Source organism: Ranitomeya variabilis, chromosome 5 (assembly GCF_051348905.1).
Source record: "Ranitomeya variabilis isolate aRanVar5 chromosome 5, aRanVar5.hap1, whole genome shotgun sequence".
Taxonomy (NCBI): Eukaryota; Metazoa; Chordata; class Amphibia; order Anura; family Dendrobatidae; genus Ranitomeya; species Ranitomeya variabilis.
The window spans coordinates 312,942,466-312,955,070 of NC_135236.1; the positions used below are offsets into that span (position 1 = coordinate 312,942,466).

Genomic DNA, 12,605 nt, shown 5'->3' on the forward strand with positions numbered 1-12,605 from the left:
GCCGGAGCGGACCGGAGACACCCATTTGACCGGACCGCAGCGGGACCGCCCCTGGATGAGTATATTATAACCTCTTTCTCCTCTTTCAGGTAACATCTGGCTGTAGATAAGCCCCAGATGACGGTGAGCTTACCTCACCATCGATTTTGGGGGTGACAGGTTCCCTTTAAGAACTTCATCTCTAATAATTATTTATGTTATCAATGCAATCGCTATAAATTATAATTCTATACGCTGCTGAGAACACATTCTTTTCTTATAGTGTAGATGATGGCAGCATTATTTATAAATCAGTACAGTATTGTATGGATACGTGAACCTTTCCTGGACATAAGCAGACTATATACAGTTGAAACCAGAAGTTTACATACAGTATATAAAAAGACACATATGTATGTTTTTCGCAATATCTGACATGAAATCAGTATAAACCTTTCCCGTTTTAGATTAATTAGCTTTACCATAATTATTAATAATATTTGCCAAATGCCAGAATAATGAGAGAGAGAATGTTTTAAGGCATTTTTATTACTTACTGCAATTCAAAAGTTTACATACATTAAGCTTACTATGCCTTTAAACAATTCTGGACTGCCCATATGATGATGTCATGTGTTTGGAAGCTTCTTATAGGTTTTTTGGCAACATCTGAGTTAATTAGAGACACACCTGTGGATGTATTTTAATGCACACCTGAAACACACTGCTTCTTTGTGTAGCATCATAGGAAAGTCTAAAGAAATCAGACAAGATATCAGGAAGAGAATTGTGGACTTGGAGAAGTCTGGCTCATCCTTGGGTACAATTTCAAGATACCTTGTTCATCTGTACAAACAATTATACACAAGTACAATCAAGATGGGAATGCCTAGCCATCATACCACTCAGTAAGGAGACTGGTTCTGTGTTCCAGAGATGAACGTGCTTTGGTCCAACATGTGCATATCAACCCAAGGACAAAAGCAAAAGACCTTGTGAAGATGATGGCGGAAGCTGGTAAGGTTGTGTCAATATCCACAGTGAAACGAGGACTGTATCAACATGGGCTGAAAGGCCACTCAGCCAGGAAGAAGCCATTACTCCAAAAGAAGCATAAAAAAACAGATTAATGTTTGCAAATGCACACAGGAGCAAAGACCTTAATTTTTGGAGACATATCCTGTGGTGTGATGAAACTAAAATTGAACTTTTCGGGCACAATGGCCATTGCTATGTTTGGAAGAAAAAGAAGCTTGGAAGCCTAAGAACACCATCCCAACTGTGAAACATGGGGAGGCAGTATTATGTTGTGGGGTTGTTTTGCTGCAGGAGGGACTGATGCACTTCACAAAATAGACGGCATCGTGAGAAAAGAAGATTATGTTGCAATACTGAAGCAACATCACAAGACATCAGCCAGGAAGTTAAAGCTTGGGGCTGATATGTATCTTCCAAATGGACAATGACCGGAAGCATGCTGCCAAAATGTTAACAAAGTGGCTTAAGGATAACAAAGTCAATGTTTTGGAGTGGCCATCACAAAGCCCTGATCTCAATCCTAATGAAAAATTATGGGAAAAGTTTGGTGAGAGCAAGACGACCTACAAACCTGGATCAGTTACACCAGTTTTGTCAGGAGGAATGGGCCCAAATTCTGAACAACTATTGTGAGAAGCTTGTGGAACGATATCCCAAATGCTTGACCCATTCATTCAGTTTAAGGGCAATGGTACCAAATACTAATGAAATGTATGTAAACTTTTGACTTTGTAGTAAGTAATAAAAATGCCTTAATACATTCTCTCATTATTCGGGCATTTGGCAAATATTAATAATTATGGTAAGGGTAATCCTAAAACAGGAAAGGTTTATTCTGATTTCATGCCAGATATTGAGAAAAACATGCATATGTGTCTTTTCATATAGTACAAGATGGTGGCCCGAGTCTAACGCATCAGGTATTCTAGAATATGTATGTATGTACGTCGCGCTTAGCACAGCCATGTAGTATATAGAACAGCCACGTAGTATATAACACAGCCACGTAGTATATAACAGACAGCCATGTAGTATATAGCACAGCCACGTAATATATAGCAGCCACGTAGTATATAGCAGCCACATAGTCTATAGCAGCCACATAGTCTATAGCAGCCACATAGTATATAGCACAGCCACGTAGTATATAGCAGCCACGTAGTATATAGCACAGCCCACGTAATATATAGCACAGCCCACGCAGTATATAACACAGGCCACGTAGTATATAACACAGCCCACGCAGTATATAACACTGCCCACGTAGTATATAGCAGCCAGGCAGTATATAACACAGCCCACGTACTATATAACACAGCCCACATAGTATATAGCAGTGTGAGCACCATATCCCTGTTAAAAAAAAGAAAAATAGTTATATACCCACCCTCCGGCGTCTACCGAAGCTGTCCCGATGCGCGCGATTCTGCCGCCAGCTTCCATTCCCAGTGATGCATTGCGAAATTACCCAGATGACTTAGTCTCACTGGGAACGGAAGCTGGCGGCAGCATCGCGCGCATCGGTGGACGGGCAGAAGGTGAGAATAGCACAATTTTTTTATTTTTTTTATTATTTTTAACATTATGTCTTTTTACTATTGATGCTGCATAGGCAGCATCAATAGTAAAAAGTTGGTCCGGGATGGGGCAACACTCTGGCACTGATTGGAGGCGAGTAGGGAGGGGGCACTGACTGGAGGAGAAAAGGGAAGGGCCAATTCGCGGCCGGACTGTGCCCGTCGCTGATTGGTCGCGGCCAGCCGCGACCAATCAGCGTTGCGGGATTTCCGTGACAGACAAACAGACGGAAGTACCCCTTAGACGATTATATAGATAGATGTAAACTTCTGGTTTCCACTGTATAACACAAATAAGTGAACATATTACACACAGGGTAACCCAAAAATATGTTTATGTGACTGCAGAAATGCCAGTCAGTAATGAATAATAATTACCTCCAGACAGTTGTATTTGGTTTATTGTACAATCTGTCAAATACACCATTGATAGCAAAGTATGTTAGTCAGACACAGACAAGTTATTACATTTCCTGTTACTTTATAACAAAAGCCTGTTTTATACAGATTTCTCATTTCTAACAGTGTCTGCATTATTTTGTCAAATAGTAGAACAAAAAGTATCCATAGATTTTACAGCGCTATATTTTAGTAGTGTATACAGGCTTTTACTGAATAACTGGACTTGCAGAAATTACAACCAAACATAAATTTATACATTGTAATCAGAGGTATGGATGCAACTACATTGAGTTAAGTGTACATTATTTTATTAATAAATGGTTTTCTGCTTCCTTCTTTCTGTCTAACATATGGCCCAAGTGTACTATCAAAATAACCAAGAGCTTATACTCACCTATCGATCCCCACTGCTCCACCTTACTGCTGGCAGGGTCCCCAAATCGTCACCACTGGGGCCTTTGATTGGCTGCAGCAGTCAGTTGCTGACAACAGACCCATGTGAGACCCGACCATTGATATGGAAGAATGGCGGAGGATTTATAGGCAATTACGAGCTGTTTATTATTTTGATAGTACACTGAGGCCATGATTTAAATAATAGAGCTGTGGAAAATGCCTGTATTAGGCACACACCACCTCTACTATAATACATTGAAGACATATTGTTTAAAGAGGATAGAATTTATTACACTGGGTGTACGCTGTGTTGTTTTCATAGAAATGATTTCCTTAAATTTCATAGTGCTGCTAACAGCAAGCATTTTTGCAATTTTCTTGTTATGAAAAATCCCTCTGTTCTCAAGAACGGAATAATTTTGTATTTTTCTTAATGCTAATTGTCTAGGTTACCGACCACCACCACAGTATAGCAAAGGCGGATGAGCATGAGTACTAACTTTTAGATACAAATTGTAAAGCTGGCCAGATTGTTGGAAGGCACAAACTGGTCAGCTGTAGTACAACCGTGCTCCTCCGATGTGGCACCGTATATATCCAGCCGGCAGCACAACCATGATGCTGGTCCCAACTGTCAGTGATCAGGAGCACACTGTCCCCTGGCAGACAGAATGCCACTAGGCTACAGAGCGGTGCGCTCCTGAGATAAAACATGAGTTTTCCCAAAAAATGGGCCAAAAAGAAAATTGAACTGAAAAATTAGACACAGTGTAGGGATGCTGAATGATAATTTTTAAAGTTATGATAAAAGATAATACATTAAGACATGGCAATAATACTGTATGTCTGTGAATTCTTTCAGACTTTGTGGATATCCACCTTTCTATGATGAAAATGATTCAAAATTGTTTGAACAGATTCTGAAGGCAGATTATGAATTTGACTCTCCATATTGGGATGATATATCAGATTCAGGTAAATCAAACATTGATCAACCATCATGCTGTTTAATCATTTGAATGTTGCTGTTGTCATAGTAGTCAGGGGCCTACTAAGGCTATGTGCACACATTGTTAATTTGGCTGCGAATCCGCAGCGGATTTGACCCTACGGATCCGCAGCAGTTTTCCATGCGGTGTACTGTACCATGAAAACCCAATCCGAAGTGCACATTCTGCGGAAAATTCTGCGCGGAAACGCAGTGATTTATTTTCCACAGCATGTCAATTCTTTGTGCGGATTCCACAGCGTTTTACACCTATTCCTTTATAGGAATCCGCAGGCGAAATCCGCAGAAAACCCGCAGGGAATCCGCAGGTAAAACGCAGGTCATTTTACCTGCAGATTCTGCAGAATCCGCGCAGAAAAATCCGCAATGGAATCCGCAAAATGTGCACATACCCTAAAGGCTCCCATTGCTGCCATCTTAGTGGTGCTATGAAGGAGAACGTCATTTTGAATATATATTGGGGTCTAAGGGGGGGTATTGTTTCTCCTTATGGAGAGTGACATACTAGCTCTGGCTTGTCAAGGTAAGGAGGCTTATTCGCCATGCTTCGCATTGACGAGGGCCAACAGCCCGAAACACCGTATTTGCGAATTAAGATACTGATTTGGCTTTTATCATAAGTCATATTGCACGACTCGTTATAGGGTTGATTGTAACTTGCAGGATCGCTACTTCCAACAGGTGGCGCTATAGAGTTTAAGTCCTCTTTTTCTCTGAATATATATTGAAATACAATGGAATTTCAGTGTACAGTACAAGCGATCAAGTTCCGTAAGGGGACTAAAACATAACGTAAAAAGAAAAAGTTTTTTAAAATACCGTATATTTGAATTGCCAATCTTTTTCCAGCTTTAAAAAAAAAAAAATCATAAGGTATTGCCGTGTCCATAAAATTCCTATCTATCAAAACATAACAGTAAGTAGCCTGTACTGTAAATGTCATAAAGAATAAAAACTAGATACCATAGCTGCCAAAAATCATAGCGACACCCCTTACTAAAAAGTTAGCAAATGTTTTTTGAAAATATCTGATCTTTTTTTTAGTGTAGATAGATGTATATACAGTGGGGAAAATAAGTATTTCAAACACTGACGATTTTGCAAGTTTTCCCTCTTACAGAGAACGGAGAGGTCTGTAATTTTTATCGTCGGCACACTTCACCTGTGAGAGACTGAATCTTTAAAAAAATATATATATATATTCAATAAAAACAAGGTTTTAAAGAAAAAAACAATGAATGAATTGCTGTTTTTTGTTCAGTATTTGAAAAAGCTGAATAAAAAGCAATCCAAAAATATTATGTACCCCAAAATGATACCAAAAAAAATCTGCAACTCGTCCCGCAAAAAATAAGCCCTCATACAGCTCTGTTCCCAAAAAATAAAAAGTTACAACTCTCAGAATATGGCGACAAAAAAAATACTTTTTTATAAAAAAGCATTTTTTCTGTGCGATAGCAGCAAAACTCAAAAACAACCTATATAAATCTAGTATTGCTGTAATCGCACTGACCCGAAGAATAAATCTGACTTATCACTTATCCCGCCCGGTGAACCGTGCAAAAATAAAAAGAACTATTATTGTACTGATGTCTATTTGATCATTTTACGGAATAAAGTACAGCTCACATTTGTCCTGCACTCTCCGCTGAGCGCTTATGTCAGGGTTTGCTTGTAAATTCTCCAAAACCGCGATTCAGACAAAACCCCTGACGGAACCACTCACTTATGAGGCAGATGGAGTCAGTTTGGACTGGTCTGTGTTTGGGTGGTGTCCCATCATTTCTAAGGCTTCTTTTTAGAGAACAAGTGTGCAGCACGGTGGCTCAGTGGTTAGCACTGCAGCCTTGCAGCGCTGGGGTCGTGGGTTCTAATGCCACCTTGGACAACATCTGCAAGGAGTTTGTATGTTCTCCCTAAAAAGATGGAGACCACCGGACCAGACGCCAAGCGGAGTACGAAGTGTCTCCATCTACCTCATTATGGTAGATGGATGGATGGATGGTATGATTCCATAGGGGGATTCGTCTGGATACCATTTTTGTGGCATGGACACCGAAAACCCCAACATAAGTGCTCAGCATAGAACACAAGAATGTGATCCAGCTTTATACTGGAAGCAATCAAAAAATGTTATGTACCTCAAAATGTTACCCTAATTTATCGCGCACAAAACCAGCCCCCACTCAGGTCCGTAATTTGTCACCGGAATTATAGGGGGTTTCCACGTTACTGGTAGAACAAAGTCTCTGGAACAGTGACATGGCTCCCACTCAGATAAAATCTAGTGAATTCTACGCTCCCAAATAGAAATGCCCCCCTCCTTCTGAGCCCCACTGTGCCTAAACCACAGTAAGCGGCCACATTGGCAATATTTTTGTAGAGAGAGACTACTTAATTTACAGGGTGTGTCGCCAGAAGCACAAGCTGGGCACAATGTATGGAGGCTCTACACTGCATGGAGGCACAGTGTATGGGTACTAGACTGGCAGATTTGCAATTCAACACAAAATAAGACTGGCATGGATGTTACAAAATAGTCACTGCAGCTGTAGATGAATTCATTGAGAAGTGCAGTTTCTACAATGGGGTCACTTTTGGGGTTTGTGGTTTTTCTGCTGTTCAGACACCTTAGCGGCTCCGAAAATGTTGCCCGCAAACTATTCTTGCAAAATCTGTGCTCCAAATGCCAAATAGCGCTCCTTCCTTCTCAGCCATGATGTGTGGCCTAACAGTAATTTCTGACAACATGTGGGGCAGCACCGCATTCAGGAAAAATTGTGCAATGTATTGTGAGGTTTAGTTTCACCTATTAACCCTTGTGTACCTGACAAATTTGCAGCAAATACAAAAATTACATTTTTACCACTAAAATGTTATATTTCTATGTCTCAATGTTATAAACTTCTAAGAGTCACTTATGGGCTCAAATTACTCACTACACCCCTATATGAATTCCTTGAGGGGTCTAGTGTCCAAAATAGGGTCACTTGTGGGGATTTCTGCTGTTTTCACATGACAGGAGCTCTTCAAATGCGACATGGCATTCACAGTCTATCTCAGGCAAATAGCCCTCCTTCCTTTCCCAGCCCTGCCATGTGCCCAAGTATCGCCGCGTTCGGGACAGATTGTGCAACAAATTATGGGGTCCGTATTATCCATTGTGAAAATTACAAATTTGGGGCTAAAACAACATTTTCATGAAGAAAAAATGAAAATTTTCAATATGGCGACCTAATGTTATCAAATTGTGTGTAGTACCTGTGGGTTCAAAATGCTCAGTATACCCCCGGATACAATCCTTGAGGGGTGTAGTTTTCAAAATGGTGTCACTTATTTGGCTTTTTCACGGTTTAGGCACATCAGGGGCTCTCCAAATGCGACATGACACCCACATACCATTCTATCAAAGTCTTCATTCCAAAACGTCATTTTTTAAACTGTTCTCCAAATTTCCGATATTTTCACAAATAAACACAAGTTGAACAAATTTTGCCACTATAATGAAGTACAATATGTCACAAAAAAAATCTCATAATCAGTGGGATCTGTTGTAGCATTCCAGAGTTATTACCACATAAAGTGACACTGGTCAGATTTAAAAAATTTGGCCCGGTCATTAAGGTCAAAATTGGCCCGGTCACGAAGGGGTTAAGCAAGATTAAAAATAGTTTCACCCTAGGAACAAGTATTTGTTTAGACATGCCGATTATCGTGAAACATATACAGATATCTGTCCAATTTCAGACCAAAATTGCTGTGTGTTAATGGACATTCGATCTGATTAAAATTTGCCTCACGTGAACAGATGAAGAAGGCAAGAATATCTCTTGGTGTAATTTCAGCATTTGTAATTGGTCCAGTTTGTCCGAGTTCAAGTTGTTCTCGACAGTTTACCGCTAACTTGCACTTTTGAGCTTTTTTTTTTTTTTTTTTAAAGGCGTTGTCCACTGCTTGGTAACCCTTTTTTTAAATGCACCAGGGTCCCTTATAAAATAAAAACACCATATACTCACCTGTTCAGCGATTTTGGCGTTGTGTCTCATGGTGCTCATGTAATATTGTTGTGTCACATGACCACTGCACCCTATCGGAAGTGTTTACATTTCCCTATGATATCTTAGCTTTCATCCAAGTGAAATAGGAGTTTCACATGAGCATCAGGAGACACAGCGGCGACATAACTGGAAAAGAGCTGGTGCAGCAGGTGAGATTTAGTGCCTCTTGCACAGCTAGTGGACAGCCCCTTTAAATCAGCCACTATGTGCTTATTCTGGATGAAGTCCTATGATTTAACAGATGAAGCGTGCACACAGATAGGCTATGCAAATTAAAAGGGTACAAAATAAGAATGATAACAGTTTAGTTTCTGTTAACATATCGTGTGCAAATAAGCATTGAATATTCCGAAAATAAATATGCAGAAAAGTTGTCAATCCGGAGATGAGATTCCTTATACCACAGTGCAGAATTTGGCAGCTGTTCCATATAAACTTTTTATTTGCATTTCAACAGCTAAAGACTTTATAGGTCATTTGATGGAGAAAGATCCAAGCAAAAGATACACTTGTGAACAGGCCCTGAGACATCCATGGTAAGTGTGCTTCATTCAGCTGATTGTAGAATGCTCCTCAGATTCTCATCGTACGTCTTCTCATTTTATGTGATCTACAAATCACTTAATATAAAAATAGTGTGGCCTTACTTCTTCTAAATCGCCCCAGTGCTGGCCACTAGGTGTCTCCCTTTTGTCTTACTGTCCACTGCCTACTGTCAAGTGTAATCTAGCTCTATCAGCAGAGACGCACAGGAACAGGGTAGAGGGATCTTGGTCTCTCGGCCCCTGCCCTCTTGTCTGTTAAACTGCATACAGGCTTAACGGAAAGCGGAGGCTTTAAGTTGGTGATAGGCAATCCATTGGACAGTTACCAGCATAGGGCATGTTGTGTAGCGAGTAAAAGGAAGTTCCAGCACCTATAGAACTGATAGAATGTTAATGAAGAGAAACCACTCACTCAAAGGCTAGGGTCTCACAACCGTTTTCTCTCCATCCGAGAAAAACAGTCTGATAATTCATATGCAAAAGAGAAGGGCTCGGTGCTCCCTTGGCATGGCGAAAAATTTGGTGCACTGTTATGTCTCATTTGCATATTGGGCCCCTTCCCCCACTTCTGATTGACAGTGCTTTCTTCCCACTGTCTGAATGCTGCCAGTGTGTGTGTGTTCAGCCGTCCATGCCCTGCTCGCAGGCGTTCTCTTCTCTGTCTCCTTTCTTATGACGCTGCTCACTCCACTAATATACACTGCCAGTGCAGCGAGCAGTGTCAGAAGAAAGGAGACGGAGGGAGAATTCTCGTGGCCACTGCATGCATACGTGACTGTACCCACGCCGGCAGCATTCAGACAATGCTCGCTGTGGGAAGCATTAGATGGTCCGGGGTCCAGTCTGGTCCCATCCCAGGTGCCTCATGCTTACTAGGTGCCATGTGATGTCATGAAATATGTGACGGGGGCAGAGTAAGCGTCAGAGGTGTCCAGGATATCAGGCACAGGAGTGAAGATAAGGTCCCACAGTTAACCAGGGCATTACTCATGTCTAGTGCCATTTAATACTCAAACTCATCACGCAAAAAAACAAGCTATAGACACATAAATAAAAAAGTTATCGTTCCCGAAGAAAGAGTGGAAAGGGTCATTCCATATCAAGTGATCCAAATATGAATATTTTTTTTACCTTACGTCTTTAGATCTTTTTTATTTTTTGTTTTTATGAAGTACAACTTTAGTTAATTACAAATTAAAAGTTTAAATTTTTTTTCTTCATCAGTTAATTTTTTACAGATTTTTAAAGTTTTGAAAAAGCATGGATTTTGGCCTGGTATGGCTTTACATTTTTTATCATATCTCGGGCTAGAATTAAGATATAGAGGTGGGAGAGGCATCATTTTTCTCAGAACGGTACTGGCTTTCATTTGATATGTCACAAGACTATGTTTCTTTATATTTTGTTTTGGAGAAATCAAATTAAAAATTTTGATGCGCAATTCTGAAAAAAACGTATGTTTTAAAATTGTGAAAACATGCATGTGTGTTACTTGTGTCCTTGTTTATATTTGTACAGGGATTCAACTTGGGATCTATCACATTTGTATTTTTTTTTTAAGCCTTGAATCATCTGATTTTATGTTTGTGTGAGTTTCTTCCCTTTTTCTTTTCAAATTACAACTTACTGCATTCAACATTTATATGTAACAATAAAGAAACACAAAAAACAAATACCAAAGTGCCAGAATAAATACATCTTAATCATCATAACAACTTGCTCAGCATTTTCAACCTGAATTCATTGAACAAGCCAAAAGATAAAAGGTGATCACATCCTCCAGTGTGGTTTTCTAAATACAGTCTCGTCCTAATTATGTTAAAAACAAGATTCAAAGAACCAATATTTCTACCACCTATTTATACATGGAACAATTTTTTTTCTACTATATCACTAAACATGTCATTTCTGAAGTGTTTAAGAAGAATAGTCCAGTAGTTAAATCCTCGTACTATAAAATATGAACTAATCAAACAATTAATAGTAAGTTTTTACACTGGCCTTCTATCATCAATGTGTCCCTTCTAGAGGGTGAAATGTGATCTTGCCCATAAGCGCTCCCTAGCAATGGCTGTTTCCTTTTGTGTCAGAGTATGTGCGGCTGTCATGGTGCTCGGCTCCACCTGAGTTATATCTGATTTTTGTTCACTTTTACAATGTCTGATTTTCTTGGATACACAAAGGACGGCGCTGGACCGGAAGGTGCAGAAAAGTCACTTCTACGTCTTCATTTTCACAATCTTTGGAGAGTCCAGTAGCCGCCAGCGCCGATCATATTCACAGGTCACATCACCAGTTGTGTCATCCATTGCCGATCTTGTGCCGCCTTCTACCACGTCATGGACGTCACTGTCTTTATTTCCACTACATGGGATGACAGTCCGGTATTGCTGAGTCCCCTGTGATGGGTTCTGCTTCCTGTAACCGAGGTTTTCACAATCTCTCCTCTTCGTAGTCCTGGTTTGTACAATACATGAACTGGATGTTAAGAATATTTTTCTCCCTCCATTTGAGGAGTTTCCTGGGTGATAAGGTTTGGTGTGGATACGGTCTGTGGAGGCCCGAGCTGCCGGCCTGTCATCTGCTCTGCAGTCACTGTCTACCCCTGGTCATTCTCAGCCCTAACAAAGCTTTCTCCTCTGTCCTCTCCTGCTTCTATGTGGTAACATAATAAAATAATACAGTAATATCTAACAATCATGGATTATTTGGTAAATCTAGACCCCACACTGTTAGACCACAGGCTGAACAGATCTGAAATCAAGATTTTTGAACTGACAATGTAATAGTTTTATTTTTTAAAATATGATCCCATAATGATCCCATCTTGTATTTTGGTACAGATGTGAATAGGAGCATAGCAGGGACATGTGCAGTTTTTGAAATTTTTAAATTAAACGTTTTTTTCGGAAATGCGTTTTAAAGTTTTGCGACTGCGTTCGCATACGTAAATTATTATCAAAGATACCCTTGTGACATATCTGGTGAAAGCCTGTACTGTTCTGAGTAGAATGGTGTTTATTTTGTTTCTCTATCTCTTTTCTAGCCTGAGTTATGGGGAGAAATGTAAAGGCAGGCAACACCGAAATTCGCACTTTTTCCGAACTTTGAAAATCAATAAAAAATAAAAAAAAAAATTCTAGAATTTTTTTTTCTTCGCATTTTGCATTCTCTGACACACTATTACCAAATAACAAAATCTCAAAAGAATTAAAAATATAGTGGTAAAAATCATTGGTTCACTTGACATGGAATGACCCGAAAAACAAAGAAGTCAGCCTTTTTTTTAGATAGAATCCAATCTGGCCAATAGATGTTTAGTGTGGATCCGGAATCAGTCTTAAAGGGGTTGTCTGAATGAGACATCATATTCGGTATAATGCAAAGGAGACTTACATCATATTCGGTATAGTGCACTGGGGTCCTAAGAGAAGATATTTATATCAAGAATAAAATTACATGTACTGGCTGTTGTGTTCCTGATATGTAGAGCATGATTTAAAAAGCAATACATAGTAATAACTTTAAAAGGAACCTGTCAGAAACGATTTCCCTCCTAAATCATTAATATAATCGTGTAGCCCTCTAAAATATAAGTCAG

At 39.7% G+C, this 12,605-nt stretch overlaps 1 protein-coding gene across 1 annotated transcript in view; it reads left to right on the top strand.

Annotated features, from left to right (window-relative positions):
* CAMK1D (calcium/calmodulin dependent protein kinase ID) overlaps positions 1-12,605 on the top strand; it is a 362,392-nt gene that overhangs the window by 333,999 nt on the left and 15,788 nt on the right. The window contains exons 7-8 of the mRNA XM_077264591.1: positions 4,255-4,367; positions 8,917-8,995. Coding sequence (XP_077120706.1) covers positions 4,255-4,367; positions 8,917-8,995 — 192 coding nt within the window. The remainder of the gene's footprint in view (positions 1-4,254; positions 4,368-8,916; positions 8,996-12,605) is intronic.